The sequence below is a fragment of the Neopsephotus bourkii genome, unplaced genomic scaffold, assembly GCF_033783945.1.
Source record: "Neopsephotus bourkii isolate Nb327-2 ecotype Australia unplaced genomic scaffold, CSIRO-AGI_Nbou_v1 NB_860, whole genome shotgun sequence".
NCBI classification, from domain to species: domain Eukaryota; kingdom Metazoa; phylum Chordata; class Aves; order Psittaciformes; family Psittacidae; genus Neopsephotus; species Neopsephotus bourkii.
The window spans coordinates 416,237-429,298 of record NW_026901356.1 but is presented as its reverse complement, the minus strand read 5'-3'; the positions used below and the strand labels follow the sequence as shown (position 1 = coordinate 429,298).

Sequence of the window (13,062 nt, the reverse complement as noted above, 5' to 3'; positions counted from 1 at the left end):
CTGAGGCAGAGTACCAGGCAGAATGTAGGTTTTGTGTTAATCTTACAATGCTGCTGAGTTAAATAGCAAAACCTTTTGAATACCTTATTGAAAAGCATGTTACAGCGCTCAGTGGATGGGCAATAGGTGAGCGGGCTGCCACATTGAGAAAGTTAGTCTAGAAGATTTAAAGATCTTTTTCAGTTTTAGGATTGAGGAACTTCTAGATTGAGTTCCTCATCCCTGAAACCCAGGCAAACAACTAAAGGTTTTGTTGTAACCCAGGCACAAACCTGTGGTATGTGTTGAAGGGGCTGTATGGGGGTTTTGGTTGTTATTTAGGTTTTGGGTGGTTTTTCCCCTCTCTCCTGAGCTATTTTGGAGATACATAATATTTTCTTTTAGTAGTATGCTTCAACAAACAACCAACATTTTTTCATCTTATCTGGGGTTTGCTATATTTGTTCCTAATTCAAAATGCTTGTGCAGCTGTTTGGGTACAAACAGGACAAATGTTTCACCCTTCAGGTATTGAGGAAAGCTGTGAAACATCCTCAGATATGGTCAGGATTGGATGCCCCTAAGAATCATCTTGTATCTGTAATTAGGATCACATTAAAACAGAAATTGAAAGCAGCAGTGTTTTCATAATGATGCAAGTTTTAAATTGAGACCATAGTAGACTGCCAAAGGCAGAAGTGCATGGCATTAAGAATGCTTTTAGTGGTAGAAAATGTTGTGTAGCACTGGATGAGGTTTCTGAGTTGAGCAGGGGACTCTCCTCCTATGTATTTCAGTAGGATTAACCTGACTGAATCCCAGTTGACTTTTCCTTCTGGCACAGTAAGCAGAAAGAGGAAGCCACACCTTAATAAAAATACATTATCTTGACTAGCCTGGCACGTTTATAGATTACTCAAGCATCCTAGCTTGAAGAAGGGACCTTTTAGATCACCTTCCTCCCCTTCACCTCACAATTAACATTCTGAGTTAACGTAATTTTCCTGGTATCACAGTGCCGTTTTACCACCCTCATGGGAGTCACATATTGCAGCAGGGCCCATATATGCCTTCACACAGGAGTCTTAAGGGGAGAAAATCTTTCCTCCTAACTTGAGCGAATGTGGTCTTTCTGGCCAAGGGTGAAGGTTTTTCACCCACTTCTGTTTGTTTAACTGTTGGCTTTTGGGTTTCAGTCCCAAACACATAACACTGGTTTGTTTCCTTATTCTCTGAACTAGAGGTAAATCCAGTTTGTCATATTTTTTTTTTCTATTATAGGGGAGAAGGGACCTTTTTATAACTGAAATCCTGAATGTTCTGGGTTTGGCAGCTATTCAGGCATCAAGAAATCACAATTATGTTTAAATGTTCTATCCGGTTTGTTTAAGTGTTACTTGCTATTTTTATAACTTTTTTTTTTTTTTTTTTTTTGACAAAGCACACATCCAAGTAATAAGGTTACTGTAAAAAAAATCATCCCAACAGCTGGGGGTGAGAGACAGGGCAACATGTCAGCTAGTAACACTGCTCCTTCACTCAGCTACATGGAGGTCACTGACTCAGCTCAGCAAGACCTGAGCTACCATGGTCATTTTTTTACTCAGGTAATAGATTCTTGAGGTGAGGTTCAGTTTGTCACCTCTTAGCAGCAGTAGGGTGATTTACAAGTTCCTGCTTGCTCTCCTGCAGGCTGAGCAATTACTTCTGGATAAAAAGCAGTCTTAAAAAATGCCTGTTGGGACTGGCTGGAGCTTTCCAGAGCAGACTCAGTCGGAAGCAGGGAATGGGTACCCTGCCCACCTCCCCAGTGATGGGAGGCTCAATAACATCATCTGTGTCTTACCTATTTCCATGACTGGAAATCAGGCTAAGAAGAGGTTTCAGTACAGATAACTTCCTTTTTTTCAAAAGGGCACTGGATTAAGGGATTTTTGATTTTGTTCCATGGTATAGATAAGTACTGCTATCTTGTGGTAATCTTTTATTTGACATCATCTCTTTTTAGGCATTTTCCTTCTCTCAGCAGTTATAGTTGTTCTTTACATACTCTGCCTGTCACAGCAAAACAATCTTCTCATACAGACCCTTGACACCACATTTTCTAATATGCAGAGAAAAAAAAAAATCAGCTTTTCTTAACTTAATCCACAAACAGGTCCAGCAAGCTGAAGTGAAGGATGTTAGAGGTGGTTACATAGCCAGCAAAGCAGGGATATTAAAAAAACAAACTCACCCATAAAAAGTGAGACGCAGAAACCCAATCCTGTGGCCAAGTTTAATCAACTCTCCCTGCCTAGCAGCAGCTCCTGTTAGTATCACAATTCCTACTTTCTTTAAGGTGCACAGCCACCTGTAGGCACTTTCATCATTGTATATGATTTCTTCAAAAGGCATTTTGGGAAGTTGCAGGTCGGAGCCCCAGTACTGATGCTCTGAAAGGGAAGAAATAGAGAAGCAAGTGCTTAGCTGTTGTAGCATCACAGCTCAGGACATTGAAGTATGAAGTTAGTGGGGTTTGTATGTGTTTGTGAATATGCCCTCAATCCTGCAGTCAGCCACCTGAAACTAGGTCCCTAAGTTTGCATGGGTGACAAGAAAAGTTTTGATAAAGGGATAGATGCCACAACTCATTAAAGTTGTAAAGTACATATGCTTTTATTCAGCGCTGAGATGCATGGGGGATAGCTCCTCCAAAGGCATGCATGCCTCAGTGTTGTTTCTCTCTGCATTTATTCTCTAAAGTTATATATATTCATAAGGCTGCACAATACACCTATACATATTCATGTGCTATCCCCGCATGGTATTATAATGAGCTAGAAGGTCCTTTGTACCTGGCAGTGCCCCCCCCCGGTCATGGGCGAGGGTCTCAAGATGAAGTAAATGAGTCTTCCTCTTGTGAGCAGGGGTCTTCAAGATGAAGTAAATGAGTCTTCCTGGAGCCTGAACTTTTCACCTCTAGCCATCACGCCTGCTCTTTAGGAGTCTGGTCAAAGTCCAAACCACAAAGCTGGTCTTCACTGGAACTGAGTAACTGTTCCTCCCCATTATCAGTCTTTCTTCCCTTTATCAATAGCCTATTGTCCTGGTACTGCATGGCAAGCCTGACAGGTATTTGCAAACAATGCTTTCTGTTAAAGAGGCAAAATTCCTTTATCCCCTCTTGTACAACCCCCCTTGTACGACCCCTTGTACAACCCCCCTGTACATCAAGTGGAGATGTCAAGACTGGGATTTTTGCTCTTTCATATGATCTTGACTGCAAAGGTAAGAAGGAATGTGAGTCTGATGAAAAGTGGGTTGTCTTAGCCTGTGTTGGAGGCATTCTCAGTTCCAGTGTAAGCCATAGGAATAGCCTGAATGCTAACAGAGCTAGGCAGTCTCTTCATGTGTACCCCAAAATAGCTTTTCCTTTCCTGCCTCCTTTCTGTCCCAGGGCAGAAATCCCATGCATTTCACTTCATTCTTTCCTGTGTCAGGCAACATCCACATTTCTCCAGATGAGATAGATACTGACACGAAGAGATGAAGAACTTCTTAGAACTTGTCTCTTACTGCTCTTCATTTTCAGGACTCCAGATGGCTCATGGCAAACAATAAGGGGATGTGCCCACTGCAGCCAGGAGAACATCAAAGGCAATGTGTTCCCCAGCCCATGCCTTGCCAGCTCCTGTGGCAGAGGTGTTTGAACGCTGAACCAGGGAGAAGCAGCATCAAGCAGGAGAGCAGCTGTTCAGCTGACAGTGCTGCTGGAGCCCTCCTTTCAGCAGTCTGAAGAGAAGGCAGCGGCTGCTCTCTGCTTCTTGTGATCTACAACAGCAGATGGCAGCTGATGAGGAAAAGCCTGTGCGATTGATTATTCGTGAGATACTTTGTCTCTTGAACCATAAGAGCTGTACAAAACCCAGTGCCAAGTCCAAGCCATAACCACTAACCCAGCATATCCACTCTCTGCTGCTTTATACTCATGGCTGATTTAGGACAAGCGTGTTAAAGGCTTATTGTTAGAGTTGTGATTAAAGGCTAAACCTCAGCAATGTGTACTGTTAATAAATGTCACTACAGTAGAGTGTTGTTTTGAAGTTTCAAACTGTGTTGATGTCAGATGATATGATATGCAGAGGCTCTGGCATAAGTAGAATGTGGGTAAACCTGAGGTGCAGGGTGAGCCCAGGGATGGCCTCAGAGAGGGCTGGCCCTGAAAGAGACAGGACACCAAGACCACTGGTGGTCTTGGGGGAGATGGGGCGCTACACTACAGCGGCCTCGGGTGAACAGGCTCATTTGGGATCTGTGAGGACCCCCCACTGAGATTACTTGAGGTGAACCAATTAGCCTGTAGGGGTTACTTGAGGTCATAGGGGTTACTTGAGGTCAAGCTCACCTTCTGAGGACCCCACTGGAATCACTTGAGGTCAAACAATTAGCTTGTGGGGGTTACTTGGGGTTATAGGGGTTACTTGAGGTCAAAATCTCTGCAGACCCCACTGGGGTTACTTAAGGTCACAGGGTTTAGCTGAGGTCAGACTCACTTTGAGGACCCTACTGGTTACCTGAGGTTACCCTTTGCTTGTCGACCAGGATCGTGTTAGGTGTCATCACTGTACAGCCCTGCTGATACCAAGTATATTGAGCCAGCTCAGGCATCTTTATCTCCAAAGCAATGAGGAGCGTGGTTGGAAGATGTTCCACCACCCCCAGCCCAGTGCCACTCCTTCTCAATCACCTGTTTTCTGATGTCTTACCCCTGTGAATGTTTTATTTTTTTACATTGAAATGCTTTATGATTTACTATTTTAATTCTTTTTAACACAAGTATATAAGGTTTCCTCTCTGCATGAAGCTTTCCTCAACCACACAGCTATAACACGTGGGGTTTGTGACAAACTCTAGTTGACTTACTCAGATATTTTTTCCTCTCAGCTCTCAAAGCTCCATTGCTGAGCATGAGCAGCAGCCCCTCTGAGGAAAGCCACTCATTTTGTTGGCAAGTGTACCAGTGCCAAGAACTACAAAAGAATCTTGGTGTACTGATATTGTGAGGTATATAGGAATGATTCGTGTCAGGAATTTAGGAGTTCTTATCATCATTGTACTTTGGGAGGAATCGAAAATCCTTGAAAACATTGTATCATGTGTAGAATGTATAAGAATGATCAGATTATGATAGATGTTCCTGTCAATAAATGATGAAAGAGAAGAAGAAGCAAAGGAATAATCCTTCCTAATTAAACACTTTGTTACTTTAAGGGGTACTTTGTTTAACTACTTGCTTTGCTAATTACAGGGGTACTTTGGTTAACTGCTTGAATGCCTTAAGGGGGTTAGGTAATCAAGAGATACCTTCTGTTACAGGATGAGGTGAAACTCGTGTACTGAATAAGTAACTATATAAGAAATGGAATTTAGGGGGCTAAAATGGTGGTTAAGCTTGTGACAGACATCCCCTGTTAATGTATTGCCAAGGAATTCAATGACTTTTCAAGAAGTTCTTTCACCTAAACGTAAGACCCCAGCAACAGGAGGAGAACAATGAAAAGGAACCACGTCGATATTTGGGTGAAGGAGATGACAGGATTGGTTGAAACCCAAGACCGAGGAGTATAAGAGACTGTACCCCAGAAATCTCGGTGTGCGTCTTGGGTGAAGCAGAGACTCCCCGGCGCACCCAGCGCTGCTTGCTTATTGCCTCTCGATATTAATCAATTGTAATAAAAAATTAATTAAATCAGATCATGGCCAAGACAGAATTTTTATAACAATATGAAGAACAAAGGAATCAGATTTAAAATACTTTCGAGAGCTTTAAATTATGTGAACCCTTTTTTCTGCTGAAACTGATTTTTATCTCTTACCAAAAGGTTGTCGCATCTGAAATCCAAGGCCAGTGTATTTTAATGGCAGAAGACTGATGTGAACAGAGAAGAATGAAGGTCACGGCTCTCTACATGACTGAGATACAAATGGTTCTCTCCAAGACTGTGATTTCAGACAGGCAGAACTTACTCAGTGGATAATCTTGGATATTTCCCCTGCCACCTTTCCATAGCCACATCCTTCATCTTACCCACACAGCTCAAAAATGTGCATCAAACAAACAGGAAAGATCGTTAGATGAAAATAATGTGGTATTTTTGTATTATGGGCAGAGCTTCTGTGAAGCAGCTTTCAGTGCTTTCAGTTTCCCTTGTGGGATCTACGCCACTGATGTCCTCCCAGAGAGGAGCTGGAGGAACCCTCCGCAGCCATGAGTGGTTCACCTTCTCATAACTTTGGTAAACCTTAACCATTTGGGCTGAGGTTTTCCACGGCCTCATAGCTGCTGGAGACAACATCTCATATCTGCCAGAAATAATTTTGTGAGAGCTTCAACAGCAACAAAAAGGGATCAAAAGCCTTGACCAGTGGCAAATGAATAGTGTAGGCAAGTCACAGCTTCTACACTGGCTTAGTTATAGTGCTTTCTGATGCATAGCTGAGCATTAGGTCAAAACTCAGACTTTCCATTACTAGACACATAACTGTCCACAAACTATATCATGTTCCCATCATACCAATAGCACATAGGAGATTTAGAAAAAAAACCTACTGCTAAAGTTGTTTGTCCGTGTGGAGAAGCAGGACAAATGGGGATACTGCAGAAAGAAGCTCTTTCTTTGTTAACCATCTGCTTAAATACTCCAAATCAAATCAAGTATATTTTTAAGAACTTTCCTGCAAAATCCAATTAATTTTCTTCAATCAGAGGCAGTGCTGCAGCCACTCATAACTGCAGGCAAACTCACATATTAACAACAAAACCCTGTGGTTCTTTATGTTGGCCTCAATATTTACAGGCCAAAATAATTTAAAATATTTAAAATAATCAAGATTTTTTTCCTTCCCTCCTCCCCTCCCCCCCCCCCGACTAATCCTGCCAGCACCAATTTTGCTGGACAATACTGAAACAGATATCACCCAAGTTTTAACAGCTCTGATGCATGCAGCCAAGAACTCAAGGGGTCAGTAACGTAGACAGACAGCGGAAAGGCAGGAAATGAATCATGGAGCCTGAAGCACAGCTTCCCACAGGACACTTTCTGGAGCCTGCCAGTTGTTAATGCATTTCAATTTAGTCTGAGCTAGTGGCAGACAACTGGAAGCCAACAGTTGTGGCTCACACTGGGTACTTTACAACTAATAGTAATTTTCTTCCACAGCTCAAAATATTCCAGAAAAGAACAGCCTGAAATACCACATGGTGTCCCTGGACCACTGAACCCATCCTGCGCTTTTGTTTATTTGTTATATGTATGGGGATTTTAAAATAGTACAGGGAGTTTGAACTAGTACAGGGTTTAAAGCCAAGTGCAGTGGTTGCCAGTGCAGCTGAAAGAAAGCTGTTGCAAAGACTTGATAGTAATTTTATTGTTACAAACTGCATTTGTAAGAACTGTTAGTACACATTAAAACTGAAACAAGTACAGGTTTACTGGTGTAAATGGATCGTAGATCAAGATACAACTTTTATTAAGCTACATGGCTAGAAAGCATTGTTGGTAATTTGTTTTCTTGCCTGTAGCACATACACACACTGCATATACCAGTCGCTATTCAAGGAGCTGTTAATAATAAGTGGTACTAAGATTTCCCCAGAAATCAGTGTTTCTATTGTTAAGCTCTGGTTGAAATGCTTAGAACTATAGCAAAATACAATCTTTAAGGCCTTTTCATGGTGAAGGTTTCTTTATAATGAAATTATGAGAACAGCCAGTCAAAAGGATTGGCTGTGTCTTAGAACAAAAATCGAGCATGGGAATACACTTTTTGCTCATGTTTGAAAAAAATTCCAGCACAGGCTCCAATTCCTGTACTTTGTGTTTCTGAGACTACGTCAGAAATATTTTGGTGAATCCGTCCTCCTGCTAAGCTTGTTGAGGTACAAGTTCATGAGGGCACTTGGTAACAGACCTTCCTACAGCTTCATAGCTGACAGCATCCCCACCACTGTGCTGCCCAGGCAGGTGATTACCTACTGCAGGAGCATGCCCATGGATGCAGCCATCCAGGGAGAGAGACGAGAAGGAAAGCCGAGCTGAGCTGGTACATGCTCTCTGTTAGAGCCTCTATCCCAGGCTCCAGAGGAGAAAAGATGTGAACTGAAGCATGGGAGAAGCTGTCAGGGAGGAGAAAGATATATTATCTGGGAAAAAAACTCTGTGAAAACAGCTGGCAGAAAGAAGCTGGGTCTGGAGACTGAGTAAAAACTGTCAGTGGCTGCAGAGGACACTGGAGCCAAATAAGGGGAGCTGGAGGTTGAGGAAATTCACAGGAGAAAATCATTTTCTCATTAAACAGAGAGGATGGAAGCCCTTCTAACCCCCACCAGCACAGCACCCTGTCTCCTCCACTGATATTAGCTGGGCTGGCTGCAATACCACAAAGCGGCAGTGTGTGACTGCTGATCTCCAGCTGTCAACTGTCCTGGCTCAGCTGAACTCAGAAGCAAAATAACCCTGGTGATTGCTCTTTGGAGGCAACCTTATGTCTTACTTACTTCAGACTTTTTGTGGGGTATTAATGATGGCACGTGTTAACTTGCAGAATGAGGAAAAGAGGTGTTACATGCTTATTTGACCTGAAAAGCAGTGCTGGTGGCAGATACAAAAGACCATGTGTACAGATACAGCTGCCCTTCAAAAGTTTCTGTAATGCACAGAAGTAGATGTGTGGCAATTACTTTCTCTCCTCTATGAAAGACCTACTTCAGATTTATACTCCCCAAATAAAACACTACCTGCCTCCTTGCTCTCTTCTCACTAATTTCCACTTGCAATATCTCTTCAGCTTGCCAGTTTATCAGTTTGTCTGCACAAATAAACACAAACATGTTCAAATCAAAGACATTGCAGAGTAATGGATAAACAGAATGAAGACGCCATTTCTTACCTTTTTTTTTTCTTTGCATAAATTTTGCATTGATTCTAGTGTTTTGCAATCCAAGAAACATTAGGGTTTAAGTAAGTCAAGCATTCTGTTACATATTTAATCAGAGCTGCTACTCTTACAGTAAAAACACAGCCAGTTTCCCTTGCTTTTATCTGTTGTAGTCTGAAGATGCTTAAGTCTTAAGAGAGAGCACAAAGTGTGAAAATCTTTTATCTATTCCACAGAATAATTGTTTTATTTAAAGCACACGTAGCTTACTTGGTATTTGAGCTAACAGTCATTCAGGCTGCCCGATCATCAATCACATAGATTACATATTGGAAATGAGACCATAAGCATATGAAAAAAGGGGATGGCATCATGTATAAGACACCTATTTCTCTCTGTATCCCAATATCCCTTCAATGGACAGGACCAATAAAGACTATTACGTAAACTAAGCAGCTTCCAGAATGGGAGCTGGGGGGGATTTCACCTGGTGACTGAAGGACGTGCTGTACACGATGATGTACAGGGCCATGTTTTTGTGCCTCTCCCCCCACATATAGGTAGCAAGCACAAAATGCACCATCCATACAAAAATAGTGAACCCAGACACTAAATAGTTACAGCATTTTTCAACAGTTGCAAAGTCTGCAAATTTCCAGCCACCAGTATTCCTCCCTCCTTGGCTAAGGCTGGTGAGAGGCTGTCCAAGAAACACAGTGCACGTACCCAAATAGGAGGTATTCACATAGACAATCTTTTATACCGTACCTGGTGTTTCAAAGAAGCTGTAGTGCGATTGACAAGATGTTGAATTTCATAACGTGTTCACAAAATGAAAAAAGCACAATCCATAAGGAGAGATGTAATCTCACCTCATAAATTCCTTTTTGAGGCCACCCCGTGACCTGCTGCTCACTGCTCCAGTGTGTTTAACTCAATACCCATACTTTCACACACTTGAAATATGGGGAAAAAATAAAATATGAATATTCCCTTTTCCCCTATTAAAATTTATGAAATTAAAATAGCTTCAGGTATGCTGTGTGAGCTGCCAAGAATATCCTTTGAAAGACAAATTAAAGCTTCAGTGCTGGTGCAGGTAAATAACCATGTGAAAACTAGTGGAACTTTTTAAGTTTCAGCTTCTCCTTCCTAGTCTTTGCTGCTGTCTTGCTATTAAATATTTTCCTAACTTTCCTTATATAAAATAAGGAGTGGAGCAATATTAGTATTTCAAGGTACATACCAACAGATTTTTCCCCACATTGGGAAATAAACATACACATCTGGGACTTAAGTGCAGCTCCTGGAGCCCCAGACTTTCCTGATTAGAGGGACTGTCAAGTCCTCTTGTTCCAATTCCCAATTCCACCTTCCTATTGTTCTTGCTTGATGTTTCCCATAATAGAATTATAGAATCATAGAATAGTTAGGGTTGGAAAGGACCTTAAGATCAACAAGTTCCACCCCCCCTGCCATGGGCAGGGACACCTTGCTCTAAACCATATCACCCAAGGCCTCGTCCAACCTGGCCTTGAACACTGCCAGGGATGGAGCATTCACAACCTCCTTGGACAACCTGTTCCAGTGCCTCACCACCCTAACAGGAAAGAATTTCCTCCTTATATCCAATTTAAACTTCCCCTGTTTAAGTTTGAACCCGTTACCCCTTGTCCTATCACTACAGTCCCTAATGAAGAGTCCCTCCCCAGCATCCTTATATGCCCCCCTCAGATACTGGAAGGCTGCTATGAGGTCTCCACACAGCCTTCTCTTCTCCAGGCTGAACAGCCCCAACTTTCTCAGCCTCTCTTCATACAGGAGGTGCTCCAGTCCCCTGATCATTCTCATGGCCCTCTGGACTTGTTCCAACAGATCCATGTCCATTTTATGTTGAGGACAACAGAACTGCGCACAATACTCCAAGTGAGGTCTCACGAGAGCAGAATAAAGGGGCAGGATCACCTCCTTTGACCTGCTGGTTACACTCCTTTTGATGCAGCCCAGGATATGGTTGGCTTTCTGGGCTGCAAGCGCACACTGAAGCTGGCTCGTGTTCATTTTCTCATTGACTAGTACCCCCAATTCCTTCTCCACAGGGCTGCTCTGAATCTCTTCTCTGTCCAGCCTGTAGCTGTGCCTGGGATTGCTCTGACTCAGGTGTAGGACCTTGCACTTGGCATAGTTAAACTTCATGAGGTTGGCATCAGCCCACCTCGCAAGAGTGTTGAGGTCCCTCCAGCCAGTTCTTTATCCACCGAGTGGTCCATTCATCAAATTGATGTCTCTCCAATTTAGAGAAAAGGATGTCTTGTGGGACAGTGTCAAACGCTTTACACAAATCCAGGTAGATGACATCAACTGCTCTACCCCTGTCCATCAGTTCTGTAGCCCCATCATAGAAGGCCACCAAATTGGTCAGGCAGGATTTCCCCTTAGTGAAGCCATGCTGGCTGTCACCAAGCACCTTGTTGTTTTTCATGTGCCTTAGCATGCCTTCCAGGAGAATCTGCTCCAAGATTTTGCCAGGCACAGAGGTGAGACTGACTGGTCTGTAATTCCCCGGGTCATCCATTTTCCCCTTCTTGAAAATGGGGGTTATATTTCCCTTTTTCCAGTCATCGGGAACTTCACCTGACTGCCATGATTTTTCAAATATGATGGCCAGCGGCTTAGCAACTTCATTTGCCAGCTCCTTCAGGACCCGCGGATGGATTTCATCAGGACCCATGGACTTGTGCACGTTCAGATTTTTAAGATGGTCTCGAACCAATTCCTCTCCTACAGTGGGCCCAAGGTCTTCATTCTCACAGTCCCTGCGTCTGCCTTCCAAGACTTGGGTGGTGCGGTCAGAGCCTTTGCTAGAGAAGACCGAGGCAAAGAAGTCATTCAGAACCTCAGCCTTCTCCAAATCCTGTGTAGCTAGTTCACCCGAGAGCTTCCTGAGGGGGCCTACGTTCTCCCTAATCTGTTTTTTATTTGCTATGTACCTGTAGAATCCCTTCCTGTTATCCTTAATATCCCTAGCCAAGTTTAATTCTAACTGGGCCTTAGCTTTCCTAACCTGGTCCCTAGCTTCCCGGACAACATCCCTGTACTCTTCCCAGGCCGCCTGTCCTTGCTTCCACTTTCTATAAAACTCTTTTTTCATTTGAATTTTCCTCAGCAGCTCCTTATCCATCCAAGGAGGTCTCCTGGCCCTCCTGCTGCACTTCCTTCTAGTTGGGATGCAACACTCCTGAGCTTGTAGCAGGTGATCCTTGAAGACCAACCAAGAGTCTTGAGCCCCCCTGCCCTCTAGGGCTATATCCCATGGAACCTTACTAAGCAGGTTCCTGAAGAGGCCAAAGTCTGCTCTTTTGAAGTCTAGGGCAGTGAGCTTGCTGCACGCTCTTCTCACTGTCCTAAGGATCTCAAATTCAACCATCTCGTGGTCGCTGCATCCAAGGCTGCCCTGGAGTGCCACATTTCCAACGAGCCCTTCCCTGTTGGTGAGCACAAGGTCAAGCATGGCACCTCTCCTTGTCGGCTCCTCTATTACTTGCAGAAGGAAGTTGTCTTCCACACAATCGAGGAACCTCCTGGATTGCTTGTGCCAGGCCGTACCGTCATTCCAACAGATGTCAGGGTGCTTGAAGTCACCCATGAGAACGAGGGCCTGTGAGTGTGAGGCTTTTCCTATCTGCCTATAGAGTGCTTCATCTGCAGATTCCTCTTGATCAGGTGGTCTATAACATATCCCCACAGTAACGTCTCCCATCGCTGTGCTCCCTTTAAGCCTGACCCACAAGCTCTCTGTTAACTGCTCACCAGTCCCCAGACAGAGTTCCATACTCTCCAGCCTATCCCTAACATAAAGGGCAACTCCCCCTCCGTGCCTGCCAGGCCTGTCTTTTCTAAAGAGTCTGTAACCTTCCATTCCAACACTCCAGTCATAGGAGCCATCCCACCATGTTTCTGTGATGCCTATTATATCATACCCCCATAGATGAGCACACATCTCTAATTCCTCTTGTTTATTCCCCATGCTACGGGCATTTGTATAGAGGCATCTGAGCAGAGCTCCAAATGAAGCCGGCTCATTGGCTGGAGCAGCCGGAATATCTCTGCATTGCTCCGAGCATTTGGAGCATATGGGATGCTCTTTCTATAGAACTGTAGAAT

At 43.6% G+C, this 13,062-nt stretch overlaps 1 protein-coding gene across 1 annotated transcript in view; it reads right to left on the bottom strand.

The window, feature by feature from the left end:
- BBOX1 (gamma-butyrobetaine hydroxylase 1) overlaps nucleotides 1–13,062 on the bottom strand; it is a 34,225-nt gene that overhangs the window by 12,375 nt on the left and 8,788 nt on the right. Inside the window, exon 3 of the mRNA XM_061356566.1 lies at nucleotides 2,216–2,414. Within this exon, the coding sequence (XP_061212550.1) occupies nucleotides 2,216–2,414 (199 nt within the window). The remainder of the gene's footprint in view (nucleotides 1–2,215; nucleotides 2,415–13,062) is intronic.